Source organism: Sinocyclocheilus anshuiensis, unplaced genomic scaffold (assembly GCF_001515605.1).
Source record: "Sinocyclocheilus anshuiensis isolate Anshui unplaced genomic scaffold, SAMN03320099.WGS_v1.1 scaffold1199, whole genome shotgun sequence".
Taxonomy (NCBI): domain Eukaryota; kingdom Metazoa; phylum Chordata; class Actinopteri; order Cypriniformes; family Cyprinidae; genus Sinocyclocheilus; species Sinocyclocheilus anshuiensis.
Genome location: NW_015540934.1, coordinates 506,449 through 534,061, shown reverse-complemented (window position 1 = coordinate 534,061; position 27,613 = coordinate 506,449). Strand labels below are relative to the sequence as shown.

At 36.9% G+C, this 27,613-nt stretch overlaps 1 protein-coding gene across 1 annotated transcript in view; it reads left to right on the top strand.

Annotated features, from left to right (window-relative positions):
• Positions 1 to 27,613, top strand: part of LOC107689492 (FERM, RhoGEF and pleckstrin domain-containing protein 1-like) — a 42,576-nt gene that overhangs the window by 12,315 nt on the left and 2,648 nt on the right. The window contains exons 3-22 of the mRNA XM_016487493.1: positions 8,056 to 8,160; positions 8,469 to 8,511; positions 8,692 to 8,770; positions 8,865 to 8,962; positions 10,340 to 10,454; positions 10,732 to 10,879; positions 10,963 to 11,058; positions 11,153 to 11,319; positions 11,679 to 11,747; positions 11,880 to 11,943; positions 13,731 to 13,908; positions 19,813 to 19,952; positions 21,773 to 21,862; positions 22,773 to 22,906; positions 24,413 to 24,494; positions 24,602 to 24,839; positions 26,149 to 26,348; positions 26,772 to 26,861; positions 26,964 to 27,046; positions 27,277 to 27,386. Of these exons, the coding sequence (XP_016342979.1) occupies positions 8,056 to 8,160; positions 8,469 to 8,511; positions 8,692 to 8,770; positions 8,865 to 8,962; positions 10,340 to 10,454; positions 10,732 to 10,879; positions 10,963 to 11,058; positions 11,153 to 11,319; positions 11,679 to 11,747; positions 11,880 to 11,943; positions 13,731 to 13,908; positions 19,813 to 19,952; positions 21,773 to 21,862; positions 22,773 to 22,906; positions 24,413 to 24,494; positions 24,602 to 24,839; positions 26,149 to 26,348; positions 26,772 to 26,861; positions 26,964 to 27,046; positions 27,277 to 27,386 (2,329 nt within the window). The remainder of the gene's footprint in view (positions 1 to 8,055; positions 8,161 to 8,468; positions 8,512 to 8,691; positions 8,771 to 8,864; positions 8,963 to 10,339; positions 10,455 to 10,731; positions 10,880 to 10,962; positions 11,059 to 11,152; positions 11,320 to 11,678; positions 11,748 to 11,879; positions 11,944 to 13,730; positions 13,909 to 19,812; positions 19,953 to 21,772; positions 21,863 to 22,772; positions 22,907 to 24,412; positions 24,495 to 24,601; positions 24,840 to 26,148; positions 26,349 to 26,771; positions 26,862 to 26,963; positions 27,047 to 27,276; positions 27,387 to 27,613) is intronic.

Sequence of the window (27,613 nt, the reverse complement as noted above, 5' to 3'; positions counted from 1 at the left end):
AACAGTAAAATTACAATACTAACATTTAGGAATGTTGGAGTTCTTGCTTTTTGTCAACTTTTATTTTGGCGGAAACGCACAGGAAGGCCTCAGTGCTTCTTTTTGTTGACAGCAAATATATAAATGAGTCTCATTACGAATACGTCGCACGTCACATGCCTTGTAAAAATTCATAAAAATGTGACTGAGCAACTGACGAGTAACACTGTTTCAGTGCAGATTTTCGCTTTGGACTTTAAACCCTGGTTAACAAGCAGATAGTGCGGCGAGTTCGTGCAGCGCTGTCAGAATACATGCAATTTGTGCGTGTATTAGAAAACATAACAAAACAAAACAGTTTATTTACTAATTGTTTAAGGCCATTTCGCGATTTCAATCATCATACAGTAACCAGCAACAATCACCCCTTCCTCTTCTCATTGAAGACATGCGATGCAGTCCTAAACAGTCTCTCGCTGTCGGTGCTTGTAATGATTTTTGCGTCTTTCTCGGACAGTTTAAATGCTTCCACACTGCTGACATGTTTGCTGCAGTATAAAGAGTGCGCGCCTCTCACTTTACGCTGGTTGCTATTTGATCGCGTCACGTCATTGTTCGGTACAATTTATTGTCTTTTCGCTTATTCGGTAGCCGAACATTCGGTGCATCCCTAGTAACAATAAACTGATAGATGAAAAAATACAGGAATTTTCACCAGATGAATTAAATAGCTATATTTAGAAATAATGCATCATTGTAGAGTTAGTGGGGTGATTTTGTTGGGGAGTGCAAATGCATAGAAAATAATAATAATAATAATAAAAATTATTAAAAATAATTATTTTTACTCTGAAGTTTTTTTTTTGTGTGTGTGTGTGAGAGAGCTGCCAGATTTGGGAAAAACTTGAAAAAATGTGGGTCTTCATACTTGGGTTTACTTTTTACGAGAACCAACTCAAACCTCTTTCGGCAACCATTTCAGAGTACAAATGAATCTCTGTTATGTTTGCTATATTTGGGATTTAATTATTTGTTTATAGTGTAGCAGTGTTGTTATCTCTGAATGTAAACTGTGACGGGGCGTAGTGTAAGGGCACACCGCTAACGTTAGCATTAGCAAACTTGTTTACCACCAATTGCGGCTCCAGCTTTGGTATGCAGAGCTAAAGTGAGGAAGGCAGTTTTTGTAAAATGAAGTCCTCTTCCTAAATAAAGAAATATCTAAATGTATTGCCTTGCTTACAGTACTTCAATATATTGAATCATAACTCCTGTAATGTTATACGTATCGTTTCAGATTCATGCTCATACACAACCTTGGTTTTCATAGGCCTGTTTTGGACCAATATGACTACAAAATAATAATAATAGTCATGATTTTATTGTAAGTATTGATGATAATATTGAGATTATTGTGATATTATTGTAAATAATAAATAAAATAAGAAATATGTTTTGTAATAATACTGGTAGTCAAAGTAGTAAAAATTATTTTATTTTACTTAGAAATTAGAATACTAATATTTGTCTTTCTTCAGTTATTTCAGTTTCAAATGGTAAACAATCAAGCTTAATTTGACAGGTTGCCAAATAAAAATACGCTCTGCTGGTTTCAGAGTGAAGCGCAGCATTGTTTGTTCATTTACACTCATGCAAATATCTTAAATGAACCAAGCTGTATCAAGAACTACATGCGTGTAAACGCCACACTTGAAACCCGTAAAGCATATATGTATTTAATGAAATCGCAGCCTGCACGATTTGACAATCACATTAAGCCATGTTGCTATATCTATTTTATTTTGATATATCATGCAGCCCTACTGCACATGACGTGGGGGAAAATAAATAAATAAAGATATAGTGGCGACAAATTAAGAATTCATTCCCACAACTTGTTAATTCGTTCCCTCGTTTTATTCAAATTTTGGCCACAATTTAACAATTAAAATGAGGGAACAAATCAGTAAAATATCTGTTTTTTCGTCCACATATCATGTGCGGTGCTCTGTAATATTATGTATTTCTGCTCTTCTTTCATCTTTACCTCAGCACTGAATAAGATAAATCAGGTCACTGACACACATCCACACAAACTTCCAGCATCTCTTCATATTGGCCTTTATCCTGCTGGTGAGGAGCTACACATTTTAGATGTAAAACTAGGACACCTCGTCTACAAACACAACCCTATTCTCAAACTGACACATAAATGAGAGAAAAGCTTAAAGGGGTCATATAATGCTACATGCACTTTTACAAGTTGTTTGAACTGAAACGTGTGTTGGCAGTGTGTGTACACAACCACCCTATAATGATAAAAATCCACCCAGTGGTTTTTTGCTAATCTACTAAAATCTTTACCCCTTTCTCAAATCGAGCCGATCTCAGATGCCTGTCTGTGTGACGTCATACAGACAGGCCCCTCCCACAATAGTTTGATTGACAGTAGCGTTTCAGCACAGACGTCTTACCTTAGACCCGCCCTGAGTGAGCTGTAATCAGTGCGCCATTGTTTCACAGCTTGAGCAGATGTAGACGAGAATGACTCCTAAGCAATTGAGGTGTTCTGTTGTTGGATGTACAGTGGGTACGGAAAGTATTCAGACCCCCTTAAATTTTTCACTCTTTGTTATATTGCAGCCATTTGCTAAAATCATTTAAGTTAATTATAGCAGTCGTCATTTACTCCCGACATCTGAGCCGCTGAAGACGCAGTGGATTACGTTTGTTTCTGAAGGCAATGCGCCCCCGATCTACTTAAATGTGTCTATGTTCGCGCGAATCATTCGTGATCCAGCTTCACCTACAGAAGAAGTGTGTATGTTTTTTTTTAATGCATCTTGGCAAATTGCCTTTCCTAATAATGTGCTAATTGGCCAGTTTCACGATGAATGCGGCTAAAGTAAACAGTCTCTCTGAGAGCAGCTGGGAAGAGAGGGGTGGGGTCAGCAGAGCTCATTAACATTTAAAGGTAAATGCTACAAATCTGCATGCTCTGAAAAGAGCTGTTTTTGACAGGGTAAAAAAGGTGTTTTTTACACTACCATTGAGACATTTTAACCAAACTATGTTACAGACTTTTCGTTAAGACCCTAAAGAATCATATCAACTTGTGGAAAATGGGCATCCTATGACTCCTTTAAAGGAACTGCTGTCAGAAAAACACTTTTACAAAGAAGAGCCAGATGCCAGATCCAGCTATTATAAGCGTGCTTGGACTTGGCTTTTCCACTTAATTTGACATTTTAGAAAGTTAATAAAGTGGGATGTTGCAGTTTAGGGTTAGCGAGATCTTTATTTCATCTTATCTGCAAAATATTTGAACTAATTTCGGTTTATTTATTTTTTATTTTTCGGTTTTTATTTGTTTTCATTGCAATATCTAGCAAGATTGCATTTCTGACTTTTAAACTGACAGTAATCAAAAACACCCACGGATAGGTTATTGCTGACAAGATACGACATCTGGTAAGGCAAACGCAAAAAAACATCATGATATTATCTGTCAGAAACATTATCAACGCTATCAAAACCAGTAGCATTTAACACTAGTACACAGATCTGTAGAACAAGTAGGTTACACGATGAAATGAAATATGCAAACACTCCGTGGTGTAATGCAACGAAGTATTACATTACTTAAGTATTTTTTGGGAGTATCTGTACCAGTGTTCGAACTATACCGTGGACTTTGGGGGAGCCCACTTGTTTTTTTTATAACGGGGGGGGCTTACAATGACTTACAAAGATACATAACAGCTACAAGTGTATGCACTACTTGCTTTATGCAAGCACTATATAGGATAAATCACTATACAGGATTTACCCTATTATACTTTATCGACACAAATTGAGAGATGAAACAACAAACAGCCACCCACAAATAGGCCGTGTAGATAGGCAAGCATATATACAAATCATTTAGTAAGCAGAAATCCGAAATTTACCTTAACATATTAAGTTAGAGGAAGATGCGACTGAATTGATGCTTGAAGAATGCGCTTCCAGCAGCCATGATAAACAGTTGGCGGTTAAAGTTTTCTATGCAAAATTTGATTTGACGAAAGTCACGAGACCTATTACTCTCTATCCAATCACGTTGATGGATAAAAATACAATTAAAATAAGCATGTAATGACCACAAATGGAGGAAAATAGCGGAGTAAAAGTACTGATACATCACTTAAAATGTACTCAAGTAAAAGTAAAAGTACACAATTTTTAAACTACTAAAAAAAGTACAATTACTGATAAAAACTACTTAATTACTGTAACGTGAGTATTTGTAATTCGTTACTTCACACCCCTGTATAACAGTAATATATATTGTTGCATGAATAATAAACAAATAAAATTATCCACCCCTAACCTATAGTAAAGTATTAACAATTTGATGCAATAAATATGGTATAATTGAACAATGTTCATCCCTCCAAAACAGAGAAAACATCTTTCACAAACATCCACATATCTGTCTCTTTTAAAGTGTTAGTGTATATATAATGAGTTGGATTTGTAGGGGTTATTATAGCACAATTCTTAACCCCACCCAGACCTCACTAATTTTCAAACCCTGGTTACGGCCATGCCATGCTTATCTGTGACCTCCAAGATAGAATCTGTTTGTGTGTGTGTGATGGGTGCGTGTCTGTGTGTGTGTGTGTGTGTGTGTAATGGAGCTTTAAGTGTCTGTGAGCGTGTGCAGAAAGTTCCCACTGTTGTCCTCATATTCACATCTGTTTCTGACATTCACGGTGGATAAGCTCTGCATTCAGACACATTATGAGGATCATTCAGTGGAACAGATGCCAGTTTTCCAGAGTTATAAATGATTTTAAAATTAATTTCTGTATGATTAAAAAAAAACAACAAGAAAAAACAAGAATATCCTGTTAAACGATTACTGTCTCAAGCCAAATTAATACAGTATTGTTCAAAAGTTTGGGGTTGGTAAGATGTTTTTTGACAGAAGTCTCTTCCGCTCACCAATGCTGCATTTATTTGACCAAAATACAGTAAAAACAGTAATATTGTGAAATGTTAATACAATTTAAAATAACTGTTTTCTATTTTAATATATTTTGAAATGCAATTTATTCCTGAGCTGAATTTTCAGCATCATTGCTCCAGTCTTCAGTGTCTCATGATGCTTCAGAAATCATTCTAATATGCTGATTTGATGCTCAAGAAACATTTCTGATTATTATCAATGTTGAAAACAGTCGTGCTGCTTAGTATTTTCTTGGAAACCATGCTACATTTATTTTCCAGATTCTTTGATGAATAGAAAGTTGAAAACAACTGCATTTTATTTGAAATAGAAAACTTTTGTAGCGTAGTAAATGTCTTTTCTGTGACTTTTGATCAACTTAATGCATCCCAGCTGAATTAAAATATTAAAGTATATAAAAAAAAAGTTTATGAATCTTTTGTTTAATATAAAAAAAATATTGTAACATTAGGCAGCCTTCTAATGACACGCAAATCATAAATGGACACGAGTTAATTTGCTGAAAGGTTGCAGATGTCATTATGATTTATGGTGCATTAAGTATATTATTTTAATAATGGGGAGATATGATGCTAACAGGCTTGATGCATAATTCAGCTGTAATTTCACACTGTTAGTTGAGCAAGAAGTTGACATAGTGAACCTGAAGTAGTCTTACGGAATCATTTCAAACAGATGGTTCAGTGCTGTTGCAAATTTAAATATGATGCAGGTTATGTGGAGCAAGAGTGAGGTCTGCATCTTCATAAAGTGTTTGGAGTGAATTATCTTATTGTATGTTTTACTGTTTTATTGTGTTGATTTGGCCATGTCTCTGGTAAGGACTAACTTCATTCTCTCAAGCACAAAGATCATCTCATCATATCTTGTTTTTAACCAGTCATTCACTCTGACTATCTGCTTTGCACAGTATAGTTTGATGAGAAAATCCTGCAATTATCTCGCATTCGTTAGTTTTTGCTTTCTGGTGTACTTTACCGACATTCCACACATGACAGATATTTCCTGGGAACCTTTGCAATAGTTGACAATGTTAAGCAATATTTATATTTATGTATGTATGTATGCATTTAATACTCCTTATATAGAAACTTTATGGTCTTTATGAATAGTCATTATTATTATTGGTATTATTAGATATTGTTATTATTATCATTATCATTATTAGTAGTAGTAGTAATAATAATAACTAATGACTATAGTGGCACAATTACTAATTTATAAAAGTTTTCTTTTTAAATGTGTAGTTTCACTCCAAAATCTGTCATAATACAAAAGTAAAAAGGTTGCAGTTGCTGTATCATGTTTACTTATTTCATTTGTTTCAAGTGTTTCAACAGTGTAGCATTAGCATTGTATTTTTCATGTGTTTGTGTGGGGGGAAGGGGTGAATGGCATGTGTGTGATGTGATCTGTAATGGCATGTGTTTAAGGCAGACGCAAGTACAGCAAAGACAATCTGTCCTCCTGACACAATAGAGCCGTGACTATGACAGACCATTTGCTGTTTTTGTGTCTGTACATGATTCTCTCTGGAAAATGTCTCAGATCTTGCAAACCAAGAGGGCTGAACAAATGTTTCAGGGTGATTTTCCACCGACTAGTATATAATTATACTTGAGTAATACTTAAATGGGTCAAAAAAGTACTTTAAATTTCTCTCTAATTTCATTTTATATAAATAATACATACGAACTATAAAACATTTTTATTTAATTAAAAGTAACATACCCTAGTGAAAAATATATATACTAAAATGTATTGAAATGCACACACACACACACACACACACACACACACTCACACACACACACACACACACACACACACACACATGCCTGTGGCATTTTCACCCGCTTCTGTTGTCTTGTGACCTCTCAGTAATTGACTTGGCTCAAAAGACAAAGAGAAAGACTGACAGACGGATATTAGTGCAGCAGCTTCAAAAATGCATTTATCTTTCTTGGCCAAAAACATAACACTGTGCCTAAAAAAGGTTTAATGGTTTTAAAAAGTGTAAAAAACTTTTTGTGTGCTTAAAGGGAATTCACTTTCATGACTGTTTTTAACACACGTAATTATACTTTTAAAAAGTGCCCTTTGTAGTAATGTCCAATTAAAAGTTTTACTGTAAAGTATATTTAAAGATCACGTTTTAATATTTTTTTGTCATTCTTTACAGAAGTACACTTATTTTGATGTGTTGACTAACATGTAATACATACGAACTATAAAACATTTTTATTTAATTAAAAGTAACATACCCTAGTGAAAAATATATATACTAAAATGTATTGAAATGCATTTATTTTATGCTAAGTATACTACAAATACATTTACATATTTATGTACTTAATAAAAATACCCTGCAATTGTGCTTTTAATATACTAAACTGGTGCACGTAAAGTTTGCTAAATTGGAACAACTTATTTTGTGCTTAATGCACTTTAATTGAGTGGAAGTCTTGCTGAGCTCCAATTAAAAATATACTGAAGTATATTTGATTGTGCTAAAGTGGAACTATTGCAAGTATACTTAAGGTACGCATTTATTATTCAAAGATCATACAGTCCTCATCAATAGTGACATTAAAACACATTTAGGCTTAATATTAAGAAATGTGCATTGTGCACAAGTAGTACTCCAAAAAAAAGTTTAATTATTACATCAGTAAGTCTCGAGCAATATGTCAGTAAATATGCTAATGGTTTTTGAACACTACCTAGTATGAAATAAATGTATTTTAAATATATTCCTTTTTTACTAGGGTACATAACAAATAAATGTCCAAAAACATTACATTCAGTTCACACTTAAGTATATTATTTTAAAGTATATTATTTCTGTAATAAGCACTCTTTTTTAAAGTATGTTAAAGTGTACTTCATTTTAAGGGTATGCTTATCCTAAAAGGCACCTGAATGATAAATATTACAGCCAACATGCAATAGTTTGTTTTTGGCAGCACCTTAGATTCAGAAGCAAAAGGTCTTTATCATAAAGCCTAATTGGTTCTAACTTGAACATTTATTAAATCATCTGTGTGTTTTGTTGTTAACAGCATCGAGCATCGGGGCGGGTTCTGTTCGAGATGGTCTGCTTGCATCTGAACCTTATTGAGGGGGATTACTTTGGCCTGGAGTTCCAGAGCCATCACAGAAAGATGGTAAGTCAGAGTTTTTTCCTTAAGGTCCTTTTTTTTTTTTTACAGTCATAATTCATTTTTTATGACCATTTTCTACCATTTTTCTGACCCTTATAATTAAACAAGTTGATTTTTGCTGCTGTAGGAGCTCAATAATCTCAACACTAAAAAATGGTTGTTGTTAATGTGTCAATGAGTTTCTTAATTTTTGCAGTATGTTTTTATACAAAACAAAATTAACTGTAAGCTGACGCTGTGTGTTGTACGAGGCATGTTTCAAGATCCGTGTTTCAGTCGTACTCATCTCTGCTGTGTGCTCTACTCCACAGGTTTGGTTGGATTTACTAAAGCCCATTAGAAAGCAGATCACACGTAAGAGGCCTCACTGCTGTGTGTGTGTGTGTGTGTGTGTGTGTGAGAGTGAGAGCGAGAGTTTAGTATCTCTCTGTGATTTCCACAAGACATACTAGTCTCTATTTTTGAACGTTCTGATTCTAACACATTCATGCTAGGTTTATATAAATGTAACCCCGTGCATGCGTGTGTGTCCAGGGCCCAAACACACCGTCCTTCGGTTTGTTGTGAAATTCTTCCCACCTGATCATACAGTGCTGTTGGAAGAGCTGACCAGGTGAATCCATCACTCCACTCGCTCATTCCCTCTGGTCATTCAGTGAGGCTTTCATGTGTCTCTCACATGTGCTTGTATGCCTGTTCTCTCTCAGGTACTTGTTTGCGCTGCAGGTAAGGCAGGATCTGGCCAGCGGACGTCTCACCTGTAGCGATGCCAGCGCTGCTCTGTTGGTGTCTCATATCATCCAGTGTGAGTTATGCTGACTGTAGTAAACTGATAAACTAAAACCGATCGTTAAGACTCTAAAAAGTATAACATAGCCCATATACACACCTATAATTACACATAACTATATTTTGAGTGTGTGTATATATATACACATAACCATAAAAACATACAAGCACACAAAAAATGTATAACGTAAAACTATTATAAACTTTTATTTACAGTACCATACATTTAAAGAAATATATCTTTTTTTAATTTATTTGATTACTTTTCTTACCATAACTTGGTCACACTTTATTTTTAGGTCCAATTCTCACTATTAACTAAATATATACTGTAGTTCAGTCATGAAACTTTAGATGGCGCAGGCGACAGGTTGTTAACATAACCGATGATATTCAGAGAGTTAAACGACTTGGCACAAGCTGATTGGTTCATGCTGCATATGCAGCCAGTGAGCTTACTGCCTTGCATTTATATGGCTGGCTGGCATTCACTTGAGATTCCTGCAGCGCGCTTTCAGAGTTTCTCTGAAACCCTCCACCTTCCCCAGCTCCACCTGTATAGATCTGCTATGGGTTATTTTATATGCTATTTGTGCAGCAGCAGTATGTCTTAAATACTCACAGCACCGTATCACCGTATGCACTGGCAGTAGCAAGTTCCTGTACTTGCTTGCAGCAGCAGCAATAATCTACAACTACAGCAATAACCAACAGCAGCAGCAATTCAGCAGCAGCGTAGCAGATCTGTTCCGCCAAGACCAAATACATTAACATTGTCATATCCATCACCATGCTAAAATATTCAGAGAGTTGTCATGATTGAACTATTAACTACGACTCCTGCCTCAAAAATCTCCTAATTTGCTGCTTATCAGCAGTTAGTAAGGTAGTAGTTAAGTTTAGGTATGGAGAAGGATTAAGAGATCTAAAATATGGTCATGTAGAATAATGCATTAATATGTGCTTTATAAGTACTAATAAACAGCCAATATGCTAGTAATATGCATGCTAGTTAATAGTGGGAACTGGCCCTTAAAATAAAATGTTACCAATAGCTTTAGTAGCAGGGTTGAATGGTTGAGCTTGACAAATGCAGTCAGCACTACAATTTGTGTAAAACTGAAAAATGGAATGACTATTTTATACTTGTTAATATTACATTTTTTCTATAGTGATTAAATGTCAGATAAAGAGAAAATCTTTGTACAACTAGCTATTGCTATGCGAATTATGTATACTGTATATATACAGGAGCAACTAACGCATGCTGTAATCCAGCAGGACAATCATTCAGTAATAGTTATATACTTTCTCTATCTCTTTGTCTCTGTCTTCAATCCCTGTCAGTCATTTGTCATTTACTCATAGTGAACCTGTGTGTGTGTTTATTTAGCTGAGATTGGTGATTTTGAGGAAACTCAGTGTAGACAGCATCTACTTAACACCAACTACATCCCTGACCAGATGGCCCTGATGGACAAAATCATGGAGTTCCACCATAAACACATGTGAGTCTCCCAAACAAAACACTAATGCTCGCTGACTGCACACTTTCAGTAGATTGCCAACATCCATTTAATTTGATTGTGCTTTTTCATCTGGTAGTCATTTTCGATAATTTGTATACTGTTTTTCCACCTGCAATGTGACAATTAAGTGTCGGATGTTCAGAGGGCATTTAGTAGATGTTGTTGTGACAGTATAAATTATTACAGAATCAAGTACATTATAGCATATAGCAAAACACCAGTCAGTGTCATAACTTTGTGTTTGTGTGTGTTTAAGTGGACAGTCTCCCGCAGAGTCAGATTACCGGTTGCTGGAGGTGGCGTGCAGGTTGGAGATGTACGGTATCCGACTCCATCCTGCTAAAGACAGAGAAGGAACCAAACTCAGCCTGGCTGTAGCACACGGCAGCGTCCTCGTGTTTCAGGTGCATGCAATCACACACTCTCTCTCTCACACACACATAAGCATACATGAACCACAGCATGACACAAGTTGTGTTTTACTCAGGAACACAACAGGATCAACGACTTCAACTGGTCTAAAATACGCAAGCTGAGTTTCAAGAGAAGGAGGTTCCTTATCAAACTGAGAGCAGACCCTAGCGTGAGTTTCATGCAGTATGAATGTGTCATTATATTAAGCGCACATTTATCATGTCGAATTGTGACATGGTGTCTCTGTCTGTCTCGTCCTGTAGCAGAATATTAATCAAGATACTCTGGAGTTTCTGATGGCGAGTCGGGACTGCTGTAAAATGTTTTGGAAGATCTGTGTGGAGTATCACGCCTTCTTCAGGCTCTTTGAGGAGCCCAGACCCAAACCTAAACCGGTGCTGTTTAGCAGGGGCTCATCCTTCAGGTTCAGGTGCTAAACCTGATTAAATGCTTTTGGTAACATATATATGTGTATTTGTCTGTAGGTGAAGTGTGAACCCTTGTGAAAAGAAGTGCACTTAACTGTATTGAATGTGTACTTCAAATCTTAAAAGTATATTTTTAAAAACTGTACCTGCAGATAATGTATTATTAATTAAATAAAAGGCCACTTAAGTGCAGAGTAAAATCATTATGTTTCAATAGTTTTTTTTTTCATGCTTTAAAGAAGTACACTTATTTTGAAGCACATGACAAATAATTGATTATAATTTTAACTGTAATGTATTATTTGCTCTTGTCAACATGTTGTGTAATTCAGTTGGACTAATTACCCCCTCTTCTCTGCAGCGGGCGGACACAGAAGCAGGTGATAGATTACGTGAAGGAAAATGAGTTTAAAAAACTGCCCTTTGATAGGTGAGCCTGATCTGTTATTATAATGAACGGAAAGTCAAGAGTTCACCACTGCTATTCCTTTAATGTTTAATTAGTAGAAACTTGTAAGGCTGTCTGGTTCATTGTTTGTGTGTCTGCTGTTTTCTCTTTCAGGAAACATAGTAGAGTGCAGTATAGCAGCAGCCTGTCACCTCTGCGTCACCAAGTGCCAAATCAAGTTAGTGTCTGCACATATGAATGTTTTCAAGCCACTTTTAACTAAGAGAGATGTTGGTAACATTTTAGAATAGGGAACACTTATTCACTATTAACTACGACTTTTCCCTCAATAAATTCCTAATTTGCTGCTTATTAATAGTTAGTAAGGTAGTTGTTAAGTTTAGGTATTGGGTAGGATTGGGGATGTAGAATAAGGTCATGTAGAATAAGGCATTAATATGTGCTTAATTAGTACTAATAAATGGCTAATATTCTAGTAATATGTATGCTAATAAGCAACTAGTTAAGAGACCCTAAAAAGTATTACTGAGATGTTAAGCTCACTCTAAATCATTTGTTGCATGATATTATGTTGCACAGAAAATATTTCAGAAATGGATGGATAAATATTAAAGGTGCATTCAGTCGTATGTTGTAGTCGTAAATTGTATACTTAGGAAATGCATTTTTGTGGAGTTTTTGTGAAAAGTCTGAATCTGAATGGCTGTAAACTCAAACATAATGAAGACTGTACTGTAATAATTTTCTAAGAAGTGTCTATAGATGCATTAGTAGGATAGTGTAATTTGGTAATGTGAAGAGCAAAAGTTAGACAATGGAACACTGTTTTCAGTATTCAGTGTTCAGTGTGTATGCTATTATCGTAATTGGTAACACTTTATTTTAAGGTGTCTTGTTACACGTTACATGTACTTACTATTATAATAACAATTAATTATGCATAATTACATGCAAGTAACCCTAAACCAAACCCAAATCCTAACCCCAACCATATAGTAAGTACATGTAGTTAATTAATATTACTCAGTACTTAATTGTATAATTACACTGTAACAAGGACACCTTAAAATAAAGTGTAACCTCGTAATTTACCAGCAAAGACAACAGGAGAATCACCAGTATGGCCGAAGAAGTAAAAAATGTCTGAAGCCAGTAAACAGAATGACAGAAACAATCATAAACATCAGCATGGCATAAAAAAGGTGGAAATATTTGACTGAAAATATCCCGAGTAGTGATGCCCAAGTTGCTTCTTTTTGGTCGGACAAGTAAGGGTTTAATTACTGTGTAATCTGTTCTCTAAAACTCACTAGTATCAGTGTAATTTACATAAAACTCACAGACAATCATGCTGATCCGTGCGATAGATGGCAGTGAAGCATCTACCACCATTTCGGTATTAGTACTTACAGTACACAAAGAACAGCAACACTAATGCTAGCTAAACAACTACTGAATGCACTTTTAAATTAGTATAATTTATCTTAAATAATAAAAATAACAAAATAAAATGAATGACTGAACCAATGGACTGGGCCCTAGAGGAGCCTAGTGTTCAGCCCTCTTTGGCTGAAGGGCCTGGCGTCCTGAAGCTTTGGAGGCCACGGGGCAATGATCCCACTGGTTCAGTTTATAATCCAGCCCTGGCAAGAATAGCAGAAATTGACATGATGTTACTATCTGCAAACTACTATTCTCAAATTCCACCCTTAGCCAAGTGCTGTCATAACCAGAGATTCATCCATGTAGTTCCACCCTAAAAAAAAGACAATTTAAAAAAATGCATAGATCAAAAAATTAATTTAACTCAGGAACAAGCCTCACATTTCTGCTTCTACCCGCTCTGGAATGCTGGCCCCTAGACTTCCTTTGTAATTGCACTGCTGTAAATGACAAGTCAATTAATTTCAGTGATTGGTAGCCCATTACTCATGTAGAACCCAGAATACTCTGGAACCCATAATGTGTAGGTACTGATGATGGACTTCTCTCTTCCTCTCTCAGTCTGTCAAGCAGTGCTGGGAGGGCTCATTTTTAGTAAGCTCAGAAGATTCTGCGGTAGTAAGACCAGGCGGAAACTCCTCCCCATCAACTCAGCGCAACGGATGCAGCGACCAAACGTACCCCATTCAAGAGGACAGCAGCAGTCCGGCAGCTAAGCAGCCGCCTGTCGATCAAGCAGGTCTGGCGTCCCGTGCAGCTAAAGGCAGCAGCTCATCCATCCCGTATATTGACTGCAGTGATGCAGAGTTTAGTGAACAGGAAGTCAGAGGTCAGGTCAGCAGGTCACACTCGCACACACGTGATGGCAACAGCGGCAGCGCTTATGGCACAGGGTTTGGTTCGCCCCGGCCACATCAGCAGGACAGATACTTGGGCAAGTTCAGGCAGAAAGAGTCTCTGCCTCTTTCCCCTGTAAGTCAAGTAGAAAGCCCTGCCCACAGCTATCCCAGCCCCTCCTCTCCAAATCAAAGTGCTAACATTTTTGAGTCGTCATTTTTTGGAGGCAGGGTATGTGGGCCGCTTCATAGCACACTATTGGAAGAGTTGGCCGCAAAAAGCTCCTTAAACCACCACACAGGCACCAGGAGCCTGACCTCTAGCCCCGCCCCCTCCTCAATTCACAGGACCAGCTCACTAAGCTACGCCCAGTATAATGGACACACCGGGCAGAGCTTTAGTTCAAAAGCAGGACGGGAGGAAAGGGGCGGACTATTTAGTAGCTGCTCCCCAATTATGAATCGTTCAGCAAACAAGTCCCAGAACACTGTTAGCCAATTAGAAAGAAACATACGAGTCTCGAATCAGCCACACCCTCCCGTTCTCCCCCGTGCCGAGAGAATGGCCATGTTGGAGCGCCGAATGCTGGCCAATGGGCTCACGCCTCCCGGCAAGGCCAATCTCAAGCCAAGCTCCCCGCACCGGCGCTTTGGGGCTGTGCAGATGATTGACGGCTCCACCAGTAGTGGAACAGACACTAGCGACTCTGAAGAGGCGGAGTCTACTGGCTCCTGCAGCCATTCGCTAGGGCTTGAAAACCAAGCTCAAGTATGTCAAGACAAGTACTCGTTCGGAAGCTTGCAGCTAGATGAGCTTGACAATGAAGGAGGGTGTGTGAACCTCAGCGATGAGGAAGGGATGGAAGTGTTTAACTGCTAGCATGCTAGTGTGAAAACGTCATTGCGGTGTGCTTCTCGGCAATGCCACACTGAGTGTTCTTTCCTATACCCTGAGATGGCCTTAGCTGTGTGACAAGGCGGATATTCTTCCCTTTCTTGAGGCAAAACTCTGTATAGTTTTGCAGGAAGGGATTTTACCCATCCTCTGTATTTGAACAAGAGGGGGCTTTTGTGGTGCCAAGTTCTGCACAGAATGCTAATTACTGACAGTTCTGATGCTGCAATAATCTGGAATACTTCAGAAATTCAGAGTGATGTTGTCACTCCCCGGAGTAACTTCGAGATCTCTGCGTTTGGAAAAATGCGAGGAGCCATAACAGTAGATGTGAACTTGATTTTGCCAAGTAAGACATGTTCCTGGATCCATATCCTTGTTGATACTGGAGCGACTTTCCTGTTGACCAATCAGATGTTTGGGTTAGGGTTAGGTTTAGTCTTAGAGTTGAAGACTGGGGTTCCAACAGCACTGTCAACTCATCATTTCGCTCTAGTTTTTAAAAGTTCTTAAGGGTGAGGCTGTAATATGAATGAGTCTGAGGTAGAACACTTTTTGGGGCCTTCATGCCTCTCCTTTATGAGGAACACTCTGCATTAATCATTACTTTTAGACTTTTTAATAACTGTAGGAACTAGAACTTGGATCCTACTGTACAGTTGAAATGATTGTGGTACTTTTAGAACAAGGCTGGGCAACTCTGGCCTTCAAGGTCCTTTGTCCTGCAGAGTTTTGGTCCAACCTTTCCTGTAGCTGTCTAGTAATCCTGAAGACCTTGATCCCCTTGTTCAGGTCTGTTTGATTAGGGTTGGATCTAAACTCTGCAGGTAAGTAGATCTCAGGGGCCAGAGTTGCTCACCCCTGCCTTTGAAGCTTGTGTAGCTCTCAGTATGGTGTAGAGCACGTTTAGCCAGCCCTGTTCCTGGAGGACTACCTTCCTGCAGAGTTCAGTTCCAACACTGCTCCAACACACCTGCCTGAAACTTTTAAGTAATCCTAAACACCATGTTTATAAAGTATATTTGATTGGGGATGGAGCTAAATTCTGCAGGATGGTAGCTCTCTAGTAGCAGAGTTGGCTTCCCCTGCTATAGAACTTCATCTTCATTCATATTCTCAATCGTCACTTTGCCAGTTTGCCATTTGTACATCTGTGCTGGCACTCACAGCTGCTTCTTCATAGAATCATTTAAAGAACAGTGTGATTTTTGAAGTTTCACTCATCATGGCAAAAGATCTTCATATCATGGTCTTCATTGTGTGGCTAATTTTTCCTTCTGGCTGAGCCTCGGAAATATCTCAGTTTACTATGATAAATTAGCAGATTTAGACTGGACATTTTTAATGGTAACAAAATCCTGCATGCTTTTTTTTATTAGGTAGATTTGAATGTACCCATTTTGAATATAAGGGGGTTTTGTCCTATTGTGTCAAAATTGTGATGAATGTACTTGTCAGTAAGAGATTTCAGATTATGAAATGAAAATCCTCTCATTGTATACTCATCTTCATGTCACAAAAGGAAACATTTTGAAGAATGGTTTGCACTGCTTTTTTAGAAAACAACAGAAGTGTACAGTTTATTGGTCTCAATGGGCCATATGGGTTTGGAATGACACGAGGGTGAGTAGGTAATGACAGAACTTTCATTTTTGAGTGAACTGTCTCTTTAAGCTGTACGATGGTTCAGTCTCCTCTACCTTACCTTGCACATGGGTTTACCTGTTATCCTTCAGCAGGGATTGGAAAGGGTGTTTTTTGATAATTTAACAAAAATTGCATACTTGTAGTATATTTTATTTTTTTTCAAAAATTCCCAGAAAGAAAAAAAATCTATGAAAATGTGATAATGCCATCTAGCACATGAGTTTCTAATCCCTGCCTGATTTCTCACTCAGCTTTGATGTCTCTACACTCTTGGCTGATATTCACTATTGTTTTATACCTTTTCTTTCCTGCCCTGTTTTTTTTTTTTTCCTGAAACCGCTTGAGCTTGTCATCCTTGTCATTTATGATCAATAAATGCTTGTTATGTTTTCTTCTGGCATTTAAAATGGAATGAAATAATCTTTGTAACTAATGGTGTTTTTAAATGCTGGGCTGCATGCTCTCCCTTCATATGGCTATTCTGTTCTATTTCAATGAAAGCTGAAAGGGCAGAGCGTCCTGGGAACTTTTCACACATGAAAATTTAAATATCCTTATGAATGTCTGTGACATGACTGATCTTTTGTTTGTTCACACAATGATCAAATTATACACCAGGACTATTTATAAATCGGCTTTATGGCCTGAAAAAAATGATACCACCTGCTGTTCATTTGTGTGAATGACATGTTGATGTTCTTTCTCGCACCTTGGCTATGTTCAGAATGGAATACTATTGGAATACTATTCGGAACATAGTCGTTCCCTCTCTTCCTCTGTCTCATTCAGCACTGTTCAAGCTTAATCTCTGTTCTGATGTTTCCCTGCCTGTTTCTTCTCAATGACTTTTGGTTCTGCTGCTCTTTATAAACCACATAGACTTTTTAACACTGTATTTTGTGCACTAGTGTCAATAAAGTTACAGTTGGCCTTTGAAGACTCAGGAATTGTTTTTTAAAGCTTATAATGCTCATATTTTTCATAATCCAACCCCCCTTCCCTTTCACTCCTACCAACACCCCCCACCCCCTCCCGGCTAGCAATGGCTGCACAGCGCATGTCTCACTATCTGTCAACACATGTATGTATATAAAGTGCAGCATACATGCATTAGTTCACATTATATACTGAACAAAATTATAAACGCAACACTTTTGTTTGCCAAATTCTCTGAAACGCCTTTGGAGACGGCTTATGGTAGAGAAATGAACATTCAATTCACGGGCAACAGCTCTGGTGGACATTCCTGCAGTCAGCATGCCAATTGCACACTCCCTCAAAACTTCCAACATCTGTGGCATTGTGCTGCGTGATAAAACTGCACATTTTAGAGTGGCCTTTTATTGTGGTCAGCCTAAGGCACACCTGTGCAATAATCATGCTGTCTAATCAGCATCTTGATATGCCACACCTGTGAGGTGGATGGATTATCTCGGCAAAGGAGAAGTGCTCACTAACACAGATTTAGACAGATTTGTGAACAATATTTGAGAGAAATAGGCCTTTTGTGTACATAGAAGAAGTTTTAGATCTTTGAGTTCAGCTCATGAAAAATGGGGGCAATTTTGTTCAGTGTATGTTTGTATGGTGTAGTGTGAATTGTTTGTATGTTGTATGGTTTACATGGAGTTTGTGCTGTAAATGCACTACCATTTACAAGTTTGGACACGTTCCTTATTATTACAGTTTTCCATATTTTCAAGTTGTCAAAAGTATGAAATAACATGATGTAGTGGCCAAAACGTGAAACAAATCAAAAGTCTTATATATTTCGGCTTCTTATCCAGCTATCACTCAACTAACTAACTTTAAACTGTATTTATGGAGTTCATATGTACTGTATGCCAGCGACTTGTTGATGCTTTTCCCTTGTGAAAAATAAATGTGCTTAATTGTATTGAATGTACACTTGTAGTGTACTTAAAATCAAAAAGTATATATTTAAAAAAAAAACTGTACTTGCAAATAATATTAATAAAATTAGATGCTCTTAAGTGTACTTAGAGTAATCATTCATGACTTCTTAACACACTTAAGTGCACCTTTAAAAAGTACAGAATGTCAGATTAAATTAAAAGTATTACTTTAACGTAATACTTTAAAGTTTACATTTTAAATCATTGTTTTAATAATCTTTTGTTGTGCTTTGATGAAGTACACTTATTTTGATGTGTTGACTAATGTACTAAAACACATGTGAAGTACTTGATTATAATTTTAACTGTATTGTAGATATAACGTTTAAAGTTAATATATTTTAAATGTACCAAATTGCAATTTCATCATTACAAATGTGTAATTACAAATATATTTAATTACATTCCATTTTCAATAGAAATAATATTAAAGTATATTTTAGTTTACTATAAATGCTTATCAGTGCATTCACATTAACCATATTTCAAAAACGAAGACTGAAGTTCATCTAATTGCATTTAATATAAATTCTAATTATGTACATTTTCATTTAATCGCATGTTAACTGAAATGTTTCTGAAAACATTACAGTCAGTTCGCACTTAAGTATATTATTTCCGTAATGAGTACTCTTTTTAAAAGGATGCTGAAGTGTACTTCTGTTTCACACAAGGGCGCAACTTGTCTATTTGAAACTTTTGAGTTTAAGAGCTTGAAGGTAATGAGAAACGTGTTCACAGCTTTGAATGGTAGAGTATACAGTATGTCCTTAAGATAGCCCTCACACTGGTTTGTGTTGGTGTCTGTGTCGGGCTGCACTCACACCTGCTTCATTTATCATGACTGCACTACTCAAAGGAAACACAAGAGGCGGATTTGGGCAAGTACTGAGAAAACCCTCCTGTAGGAGTACAGATTTGTGGAAAGCGCACTAGACTATAGGAACAATGAACATAGACATGCATATTTAGCATTTATCAATTATTTATTTGACCCATTTAGACTCAAGAACTGTTACTGCTTATATCCCGTACCAAATGTACAATGGCAATACCATGGTACAGCAACTTTGATAAATGCATGTATGATCACTGTATCCCTGTACTATGGTACTCCATAATACTTCAAAGATTAACATGCTACTCCCATGGTTAATATTCAAGAGAAACATAGCAGTACCATAGTATTTTTGTAGTACTTTTTTTTGCTATTGATGCATATTTGCATGCTAAAATAAGTGAAAGTGAAGCCTAAATGCACACATCCCATATCAAAACGATAAATATAATAGGAATCTGCCTCAGGTCTGTGCTAATGATTTTCATCTGTGTCTGTCTCTCGTTCTCAGAGGTGACGTGTGCTTTGGTAACATTAGTTAACGGTCACGCTGATGACTGTAGAGGAGCGACGCCATCTCCTCTCATCTCCCCCATGCTGAATGACACTGGTGCCATACGCACTGATGATGAGGAGGACAACAGGAGGAAGGCGAGAGCTGTGGATGAACGGGTGTGTTTGCTAGCAAGTGGAAACTGTGTTTATGTGACTGGCTGTACAGTCAATAGTTCTCAAAAGCGTAAAGATTTGTTACATGGTACCATAGCAGCACGAACAGTTTTCGGCATTGATAATAAGCAAATCAGCATATTAGAGTGATTTCTGAAAGATCATGTGACACAGAAGACTGGAGTAATGATGCTGAAAATTCAGCTTTGCAACACAGGAATAAATTACATTTTAAAATATATTACAATTACATTATCCTACATGTATTTAAATTACATTTAAATGTACGTCAGTGTGGCTTTATTTAGTTTATATGCATAATAAATAGGGTGACCATACGTCCTCTTTTCCCCGGACATGTCCTCTTTTTGGACCTAAAAAAAAAATGCGTCTGGCCGATTTCTTAACTTCTTTGGGGAAGTCGTGGCCTAATGGTTAGAGAATCGGACTCGTAACCCAAAGGTTGCGGGTTAGAGTCTCGTTCCGGCAGGGATTGTAGCACTTTGGATGGGTAAATGCAGAGCACTAATTCCGAGTATGGGTCACCATACTTGGCCACATGTCACATTTCACTTCACTTAATCACCCAAAATGTCTGGGATTTGACTGTTTTCATAATCTCGCTCCTGCTGAATCTCTGACCATTGCCGCCTGCTCCCGCAACATGCGTTTCGCTCCCGCGATTTTCATGTTCACTCCTTTAAACATTCTAATATTGTGCATCAGGGAGCCGCTCTCAGTATTTAAATCCCTTTTGAATGAGCGTTCGCGCTGTTCACTTTTGATTTCGCGATCACGCACTCTGTGTAAAGGGAGCACATCTTACCACATCAGATATGTGTCAATGAGCTCAGGATCTGTTGAGCAGCAAATACTCAAGCATGGTCTTGTCAGTCATCTCTTCTTATTCTCGACCTGTGGTCAGTCAAATCTGACTCCTGCAGCTCTTGTTGGATGCAGGGTTGCCAAGTCTTGGCACTTTTAAACTGTTGCCATAGGTTGATTTTCCCAAGTGGGTTAAAAGTTTGAAATATTGCATAAATTACATTTTACTGAAATGCTTGTATTGAAACATTTTGCATTCTACCTATGATAAAACTTTCATGGACTTTTACATTAACTGTCCCCTCCTGGTGGAATGACCTACCCAGCTCAATCCAAGCAGCTGAGTTCTTAATATTTTCAAGAAACAGCTGAAAACACATCTCTTTCGTCTTCATTTGACCCTCTAACTCTATAGAGTTAGAGGGTCAAATGAAGACGAAATGAAGGGTCAAATGAAGCATTATAACAGAGAGTGCTATAGCACTCTCTATTATAATGCTAATTCAAATTTTATCTGCTTGTTTTTTTATTTAAAAAAATCGACCCTCTAACATTTGCATCTCTATTCTATTTCTATTCTATCTACTTGTTTTATTTAAAAAGAAAAAAAGAGCCTTTAACACTAGCATTCTCTATTCTTTCTCCGTTCTTTCTACTTATTTTCTTTTTATTTATTATAAATAATGACCTTCTAACACAAGCATTATCTATTATTTTTCTGTTCTATTGACTTGTTTTATTTTTATTTATTATAAAAACAAAACAAGCAACGAAACACACATACACACAGACAAAAAACTTGCTATGTATACTTTTAGACGAAACCCCGCCCACGAACAAAAAAAAAAAGAAACTAAAATATGGACATCCTAATAATAAACCATCTCTATAACTCAACTGTAGTATAGTTGATGTCAGTTTTCATGAAGTGTTATATTGTACTGATGACTTGTGCTGTGTTGTGTGTGGTTTTGCAGAACTGTCCCGCTGATAACGCGTACTTCATAGCTAAAGAGTTGCTGAACACTGAGAGGACGTACCTCAAGGACCTGGAGCTGATCACAGTGGTAAATGATGGACAGACTCTTCATCAGATCTCCACACACACACACACACACACACGCATTCCTGTCCAGCCACAGTGGGCGGGTTTACATTCATCTATAGAGCTCAACCCACAAAACACAGTGCAGTCATCAGAGGCTGTGGATCAGGTTTAAAGAGCAGTGTGTGTGTGTGTGTGTGTGTGTGTGTACATGTGAGAGAGTACTGAAATGGGGTTATGTTTACAGGCCTGAGGGTAAAGTGGCTTTTGTAGGACTTTACCACAGTTTAACGCAGCAGCATATCTTCACAGGGGTTCTGCTTACTTTATCAGCTGCACGCATGAACATGAACATGAACCTCACACTCTGTCCAGTGACTGAGTAAAATTTTTTAGAGAAGTTCTGTCATCTCAAGCTGAATTTTCAGCATCATTACTCCAGTCTGCAGTGTCACATGATCCTTCAGGAATCATTCTAATATGCTGCTCAAGAAATATTTCTTATTATTATGAGTGTTGAAAACAGTTGTGCTGCTTCATATGTTTAATATGAAAACCTTGATACATCTTAGATTAATTGAAAAGAGCAACATTTATTTGAAATTGAAAATTTTTATTATAACTGTCTTTATAAATGGCTTTACTGTCACTTTTGATCAATATAATGCATCCTTGCTGAATAAAAGTAGTAATTTCTTAAAAAAAAACTGATGACACAATTTTGAAATGTAGTATATCCTCGTATTATATCATGATCTACACTCGATAAACTACACATTTATTAAAAACTACATTTTCAATATGAACTTTCCTAATAAGAATAGCTACACAATACACATAGGAACCACACAATGATTAACTCTCATATAAGCAGGTACAGGTGTTGTAATATGATTGATGTCTGTGTGTGTGTGTGTGTGTGTGTGTGTCAGTTGTTTCAGGGAGTGTTGGATAAAGAGGATTGTGTTCCTGACGCTCTGAAGACACTGTTGAGTTCCACCTATGAGCCGCTACATTCCCACCACACACACTTCCTCCAGGAGCTCGAGGAGAGACTATCACTGTGGTGAGTAACACACACACACACACACACACACACACACTCGATCAGGTTTCAGGCTACAGTCTCGACAGTAAGCTGAGTTTGAGTGATGGTTTCAGCAGTGGCAGCAGTGACAGCTCTCAGTGTAATTATCATCATTAGGGTCATTTGAGCGTTTGAGAGACTGAAGCTTGCGTGTTAGTATTCACATGTTCACATGAGTCTGCTTTTTTCATGTTAAACTATATATGCAGTCAAGGGTAAATGAGTATGAAGGCTGAATCTTATCCTGCACCTCAATCTGCATAATATCTGTTCTAAGTAGTTTGCGAAATTGGAATTAGTGTCCCTGATCATAGCATGGTGAAAATAGTAAAATAAAGATTTCTGGATGATATAAGTTTATCTCTTCATGCTATGGACCCTTTTTACAGATTGATGGCACGTTTTTGCAATAAATAACACCTTTTTTAAATATTTGTATTATTTCTTTATTTAATATACATTATACCACTATACTTTGTGTTCTATTATCCTAGCATTAAATTACAAAATAAATATTTTTTTCTTCAGATCAGTATTATTTTAGTATTATTGATATGCTATTATAGTTTTATTTTAATATTTTGAATTCGATTTTTTTATTATCTCGTCTTTCACTTCGTCTTGTTTTTGTAATTTTCATTATTTATGTTTTTTTTAATGTGTCTTTATAGTATTTATTAATTATATTTATTAGTTTTAGTTTATTTTACTATTTAAATTAAACGAAAATGAGAAAAGTTTTTTTATATTTTATTTCTATTAACATTTATTTTGTTTCAGATAACTGAAATGTTTTATGGTTTTAGGTTTTGCTGATGGAACAAATGCGAACACAAAATTACATTACACTCTGTATTAGTGTCCTTGTTACAGTGTAATTATTCCGTTATTAAATAACAACATGTACTTGGAATTACATGTTTGGTTTAGGGATAGTTGTTATGCATAATTTACTGTTATTACTAATTATGTGTAACAAGGACACTGTGAAATAAAGTGTTACCAAAAATTACATTTGTCTCCTTTTCACCTCAGAAGTTTACTGTCCACTGTCCTGTAGAGTTTAACTCCAGCTCTGATCAAACAGAGCTCAACAAGCTAGTAATCAAGCTCTTCGTGAGTGCTAGACAGTTACAGGCAGATGAGATTGATCATGTTTAGAGCTAAACTCAGCAGGACAGAGGACTTTGAGTGCTGGAGCTGAGAAACACTGCTTCAGTAAATAATGTAATTATGCAAATTACGCAGCTCTACTCAGAAAACATCATTAGTCTGGAGTCGATTATGATCGCCACCTGCTGGTCAAACCCCACCATTGTTCAGTAACTAATGATAAAAGTGTGTACAAGACGTTTAAGGGTTAGTTCATCCAAAAATAGTAATTCTGTGATCATTTACTCACCATCATGTCATTCCAAAACTGACTTTCTTTCTTCTGGGGAACTCACAACAAGATATTTTGAATGTGTTTGTAATGTGTTTTAGGGAAGGCCGATGCAATATGCAGGTTAAAGGAGAAATCCAGCGTATAGGAGACCTGCTGCTGAAGACCGTACAGGAGATGAAGGTGATTCTGTGTGTGTGTGTCTGTGTGTGTGTGTGTGTGTGTGTGTGGTAGATGGTTTGTTATCAGTCATGATATTGTCAGTATTGTGTGTGTTTGTCATTCTTCAGGCTCTCTCAGCTCAGCTGCAGACGAGCTCAGAGTGTGTGTTTGCACTGGAGAGAGCATGTGTCGCGTCCCGCAGTCTGGAGTGTGTGTGCCGTGAGTTTGAGCTGCAGAAGGTGTGCTACATTCCTCTGAACGTCTTTCTGCTGAGTCCTCTCCATCGCCTGCTGCACTACAGACAGATACTAGACAGACTCTGCAAACACTTCCCGCCGTCACACACCGACTATAGCGACTGCAAAGGTGAGAGTGTGTGTGTGTGTGTGCGCGTTTTTGTGACAAATGAGGACATAAATTTGTATAATGACAAAGGTATGACATAGGTATTACAAGGAGAAGGTGACTTTTCAGGACGTTACCCCATGTGTGTGTGTGTGTGTGTGTGTGTGTGTGTGTGTGTGTGAGCAGGTTTTTGATCTAGCTGAAATTTTGGAGAAAACAGGGATGAAAAATGTTCCCTGAAGACAGCTAAATCTGAAAACAACTTACTTTTTCGGGATGTCCTCAATAGAAAAATGCTTCATAAAAGTATTTATTTTAAAACAGCCAAAAGGTGCGTTTTAGTGCTTATTTAGAGGAACTGAAGAACCAGAAAGCCTGCTGCAAAGTTTGTGAACCCTTAGAACTTTTCTGTATTTCTTTATACATTTGACATTTATTGAGGTCAGATAAAATAATAATAATAATAATAATAATAATTAAAATAAAGAGAATTCAGTTACAGAAATAACACAAAAGACATGGCATATTCTCAATAATTTAGTAAGTGTGTTTATATAAAAACTGACCAATATGAAATAAAAACATAAAAATAAATATGAATAAAAAATACACTAGTATGTAAACTAGCACTAGTCTTCATATATACATTACATTATATTATATTATATTATATTATTCTATGGTCAGTCAGATTTTCTAATGTTTTTGAAAGATGTCTCTTGTGCTCATATGTGATATATTGTGAAAATATGATTGTAATCTAAAATAATTGTTTTCTATGTGAAAATATGTGAAAATATTATCATTACTCCAGTCTTCAGTGTCACATGATTCTTCAGAAATCATTATAATATGCTGATTTGATGCTCAAGAAACATTTCTGATTATTATCATCAATGTTGAAAACAGTTATGCTGCTTAATATTGTTGTGGAAACCATGATATATCTTAGATTAATAGATGAATAGAAAGTTGAAAAGAGTAGCATTTATTTGAAATTGAAAATGTTAGCTATAAATGGCTTTAGAAATGTCTTTACTGTCACTTTTCGTCAATTTAATGCATCCTTGCTGAAACTAATTAATTTCTTTAATTCTTTAATTTAATTTAAGTAATTTCTTTGTAAGGATATTATTTTTATTCCTTGATAAATAGAAAGTTCAAAAGAACAGCATTTATTTTAAATAGAAATATTGTGTAACATTATAAATGTTTTTACTGTCACTTTTTAGCTATTTAGTGCGCGTTTGCTAATTTAACTATTAACTTAAAAAAAAATCTTACTGACCATAAACCTTTGAACAGTAATGTATATCTGTGTGTGTTCTAGCTGCATTGGACGATGTGTGTGAATTGGAGGCTGCGCTTCGTCCTGGTCTGGAAGAGATTGAGAACTATCAGAAACTCCTGGAGCTTCAGAAGGATTTGATTGGTGTTGAGCATCTGGCCGTGGCTGGACGTCAGCTCATCAGACTGGGCTGCCTCAGCAAACTCTCTGGGAAAGGCCTTCAACAGCGCATGTTCTTCCTGGTGAGATTTCAGTACACACATACAGTACACAGCCATGATATAGGGACCTATTGTTCTTAAAGGGATAGTTCACTCAAAAATAAAACACCTGTCATCATTTACTCGCCCTCATGTTGTTTCAAACAAGAGTTTCTTTCTTCTGTTGAGCACAAAATACGATATTTTGAAGAAGGTTGGCAGCCAAACTACTGGTATCTATTGACTATCTATTTTTTTCTATACTATGGAAGCCAATGGCTACCAGCAACTATTTGGCTACCAACCTTCTTCAAAATAACTTATATTGTGGAATGTTGGTCATTCTCATAATTCTAATGTCTATATAACTAACCCAAGGCCTAGCACTAAACTCTTTTCATATTTTTACACATGAAATTAACCGATTTCTGATGAACTCTTCTTTCTCTTTCTATGTGGAGCCAGTTTAATGGTGTTCTGTTGTACAGCAGCCGAGGGATAACATCAGCCAATCAGTTTACAGTGCACAGACAACTTCCTCTGCACGGCATGACAGTATGAAAACTCAGCAACCTTTGTGCAGATGATAATGATTTGGCATGAGAATCCACCCATGAGAAATCTGTGTATAAATGCATTATGTGTGTATGTGTTCAGATCCGGGAGAGTGAGGACGAGTGGGGCGTCCCGCACTCCTTCACACTGATGGTGCAGCAGCAGTCACTGGTGGTCGCCGCATGGTAATGTTGAGCAGTCATTTGCAATATCTGTGTGTCATCAGCTAGACAGCAAGTACAGTAATAGAAAGCATGTCAACAATTTTATAAAATCTCACATCTCATCTGTGCCCACTGTTTACACACAGCACAATTTTAATTGATCGGACAAGTACAGCTTTTTAAGTGGATGTAAGAGTGTTAGAGGTCCATATATGATGGGTGCATTAAAAAAGGTCTCCTGTCTCTTGTAGTTCAGAGTCAGAAATGGAGAAATGGATGGAGGATTTAAAGATGGCGGTTGACATGGCTGAAGAGTCTAATGGACCAACTGCTGACCTGCTGACTGCTAGCAAGGATGTCAGTAAGTGAATCTGATCACACCTTTTGTATGTTTGTTACAAAATATAATTGCCTTAGAATTAAAATCATTAGAATTAAAACCCTATTTGCTTTCTTAATACATCTTCCTGGTTTTATCAAAATGTAATATTTTGCTCCATCTCTGAAATGACTTTCCATTTTTGGCAACTTGTCATGATCCAACTAATTTTCAGAGAGTAAAATTAAGTCCTGCCCTGTTTCATGAAT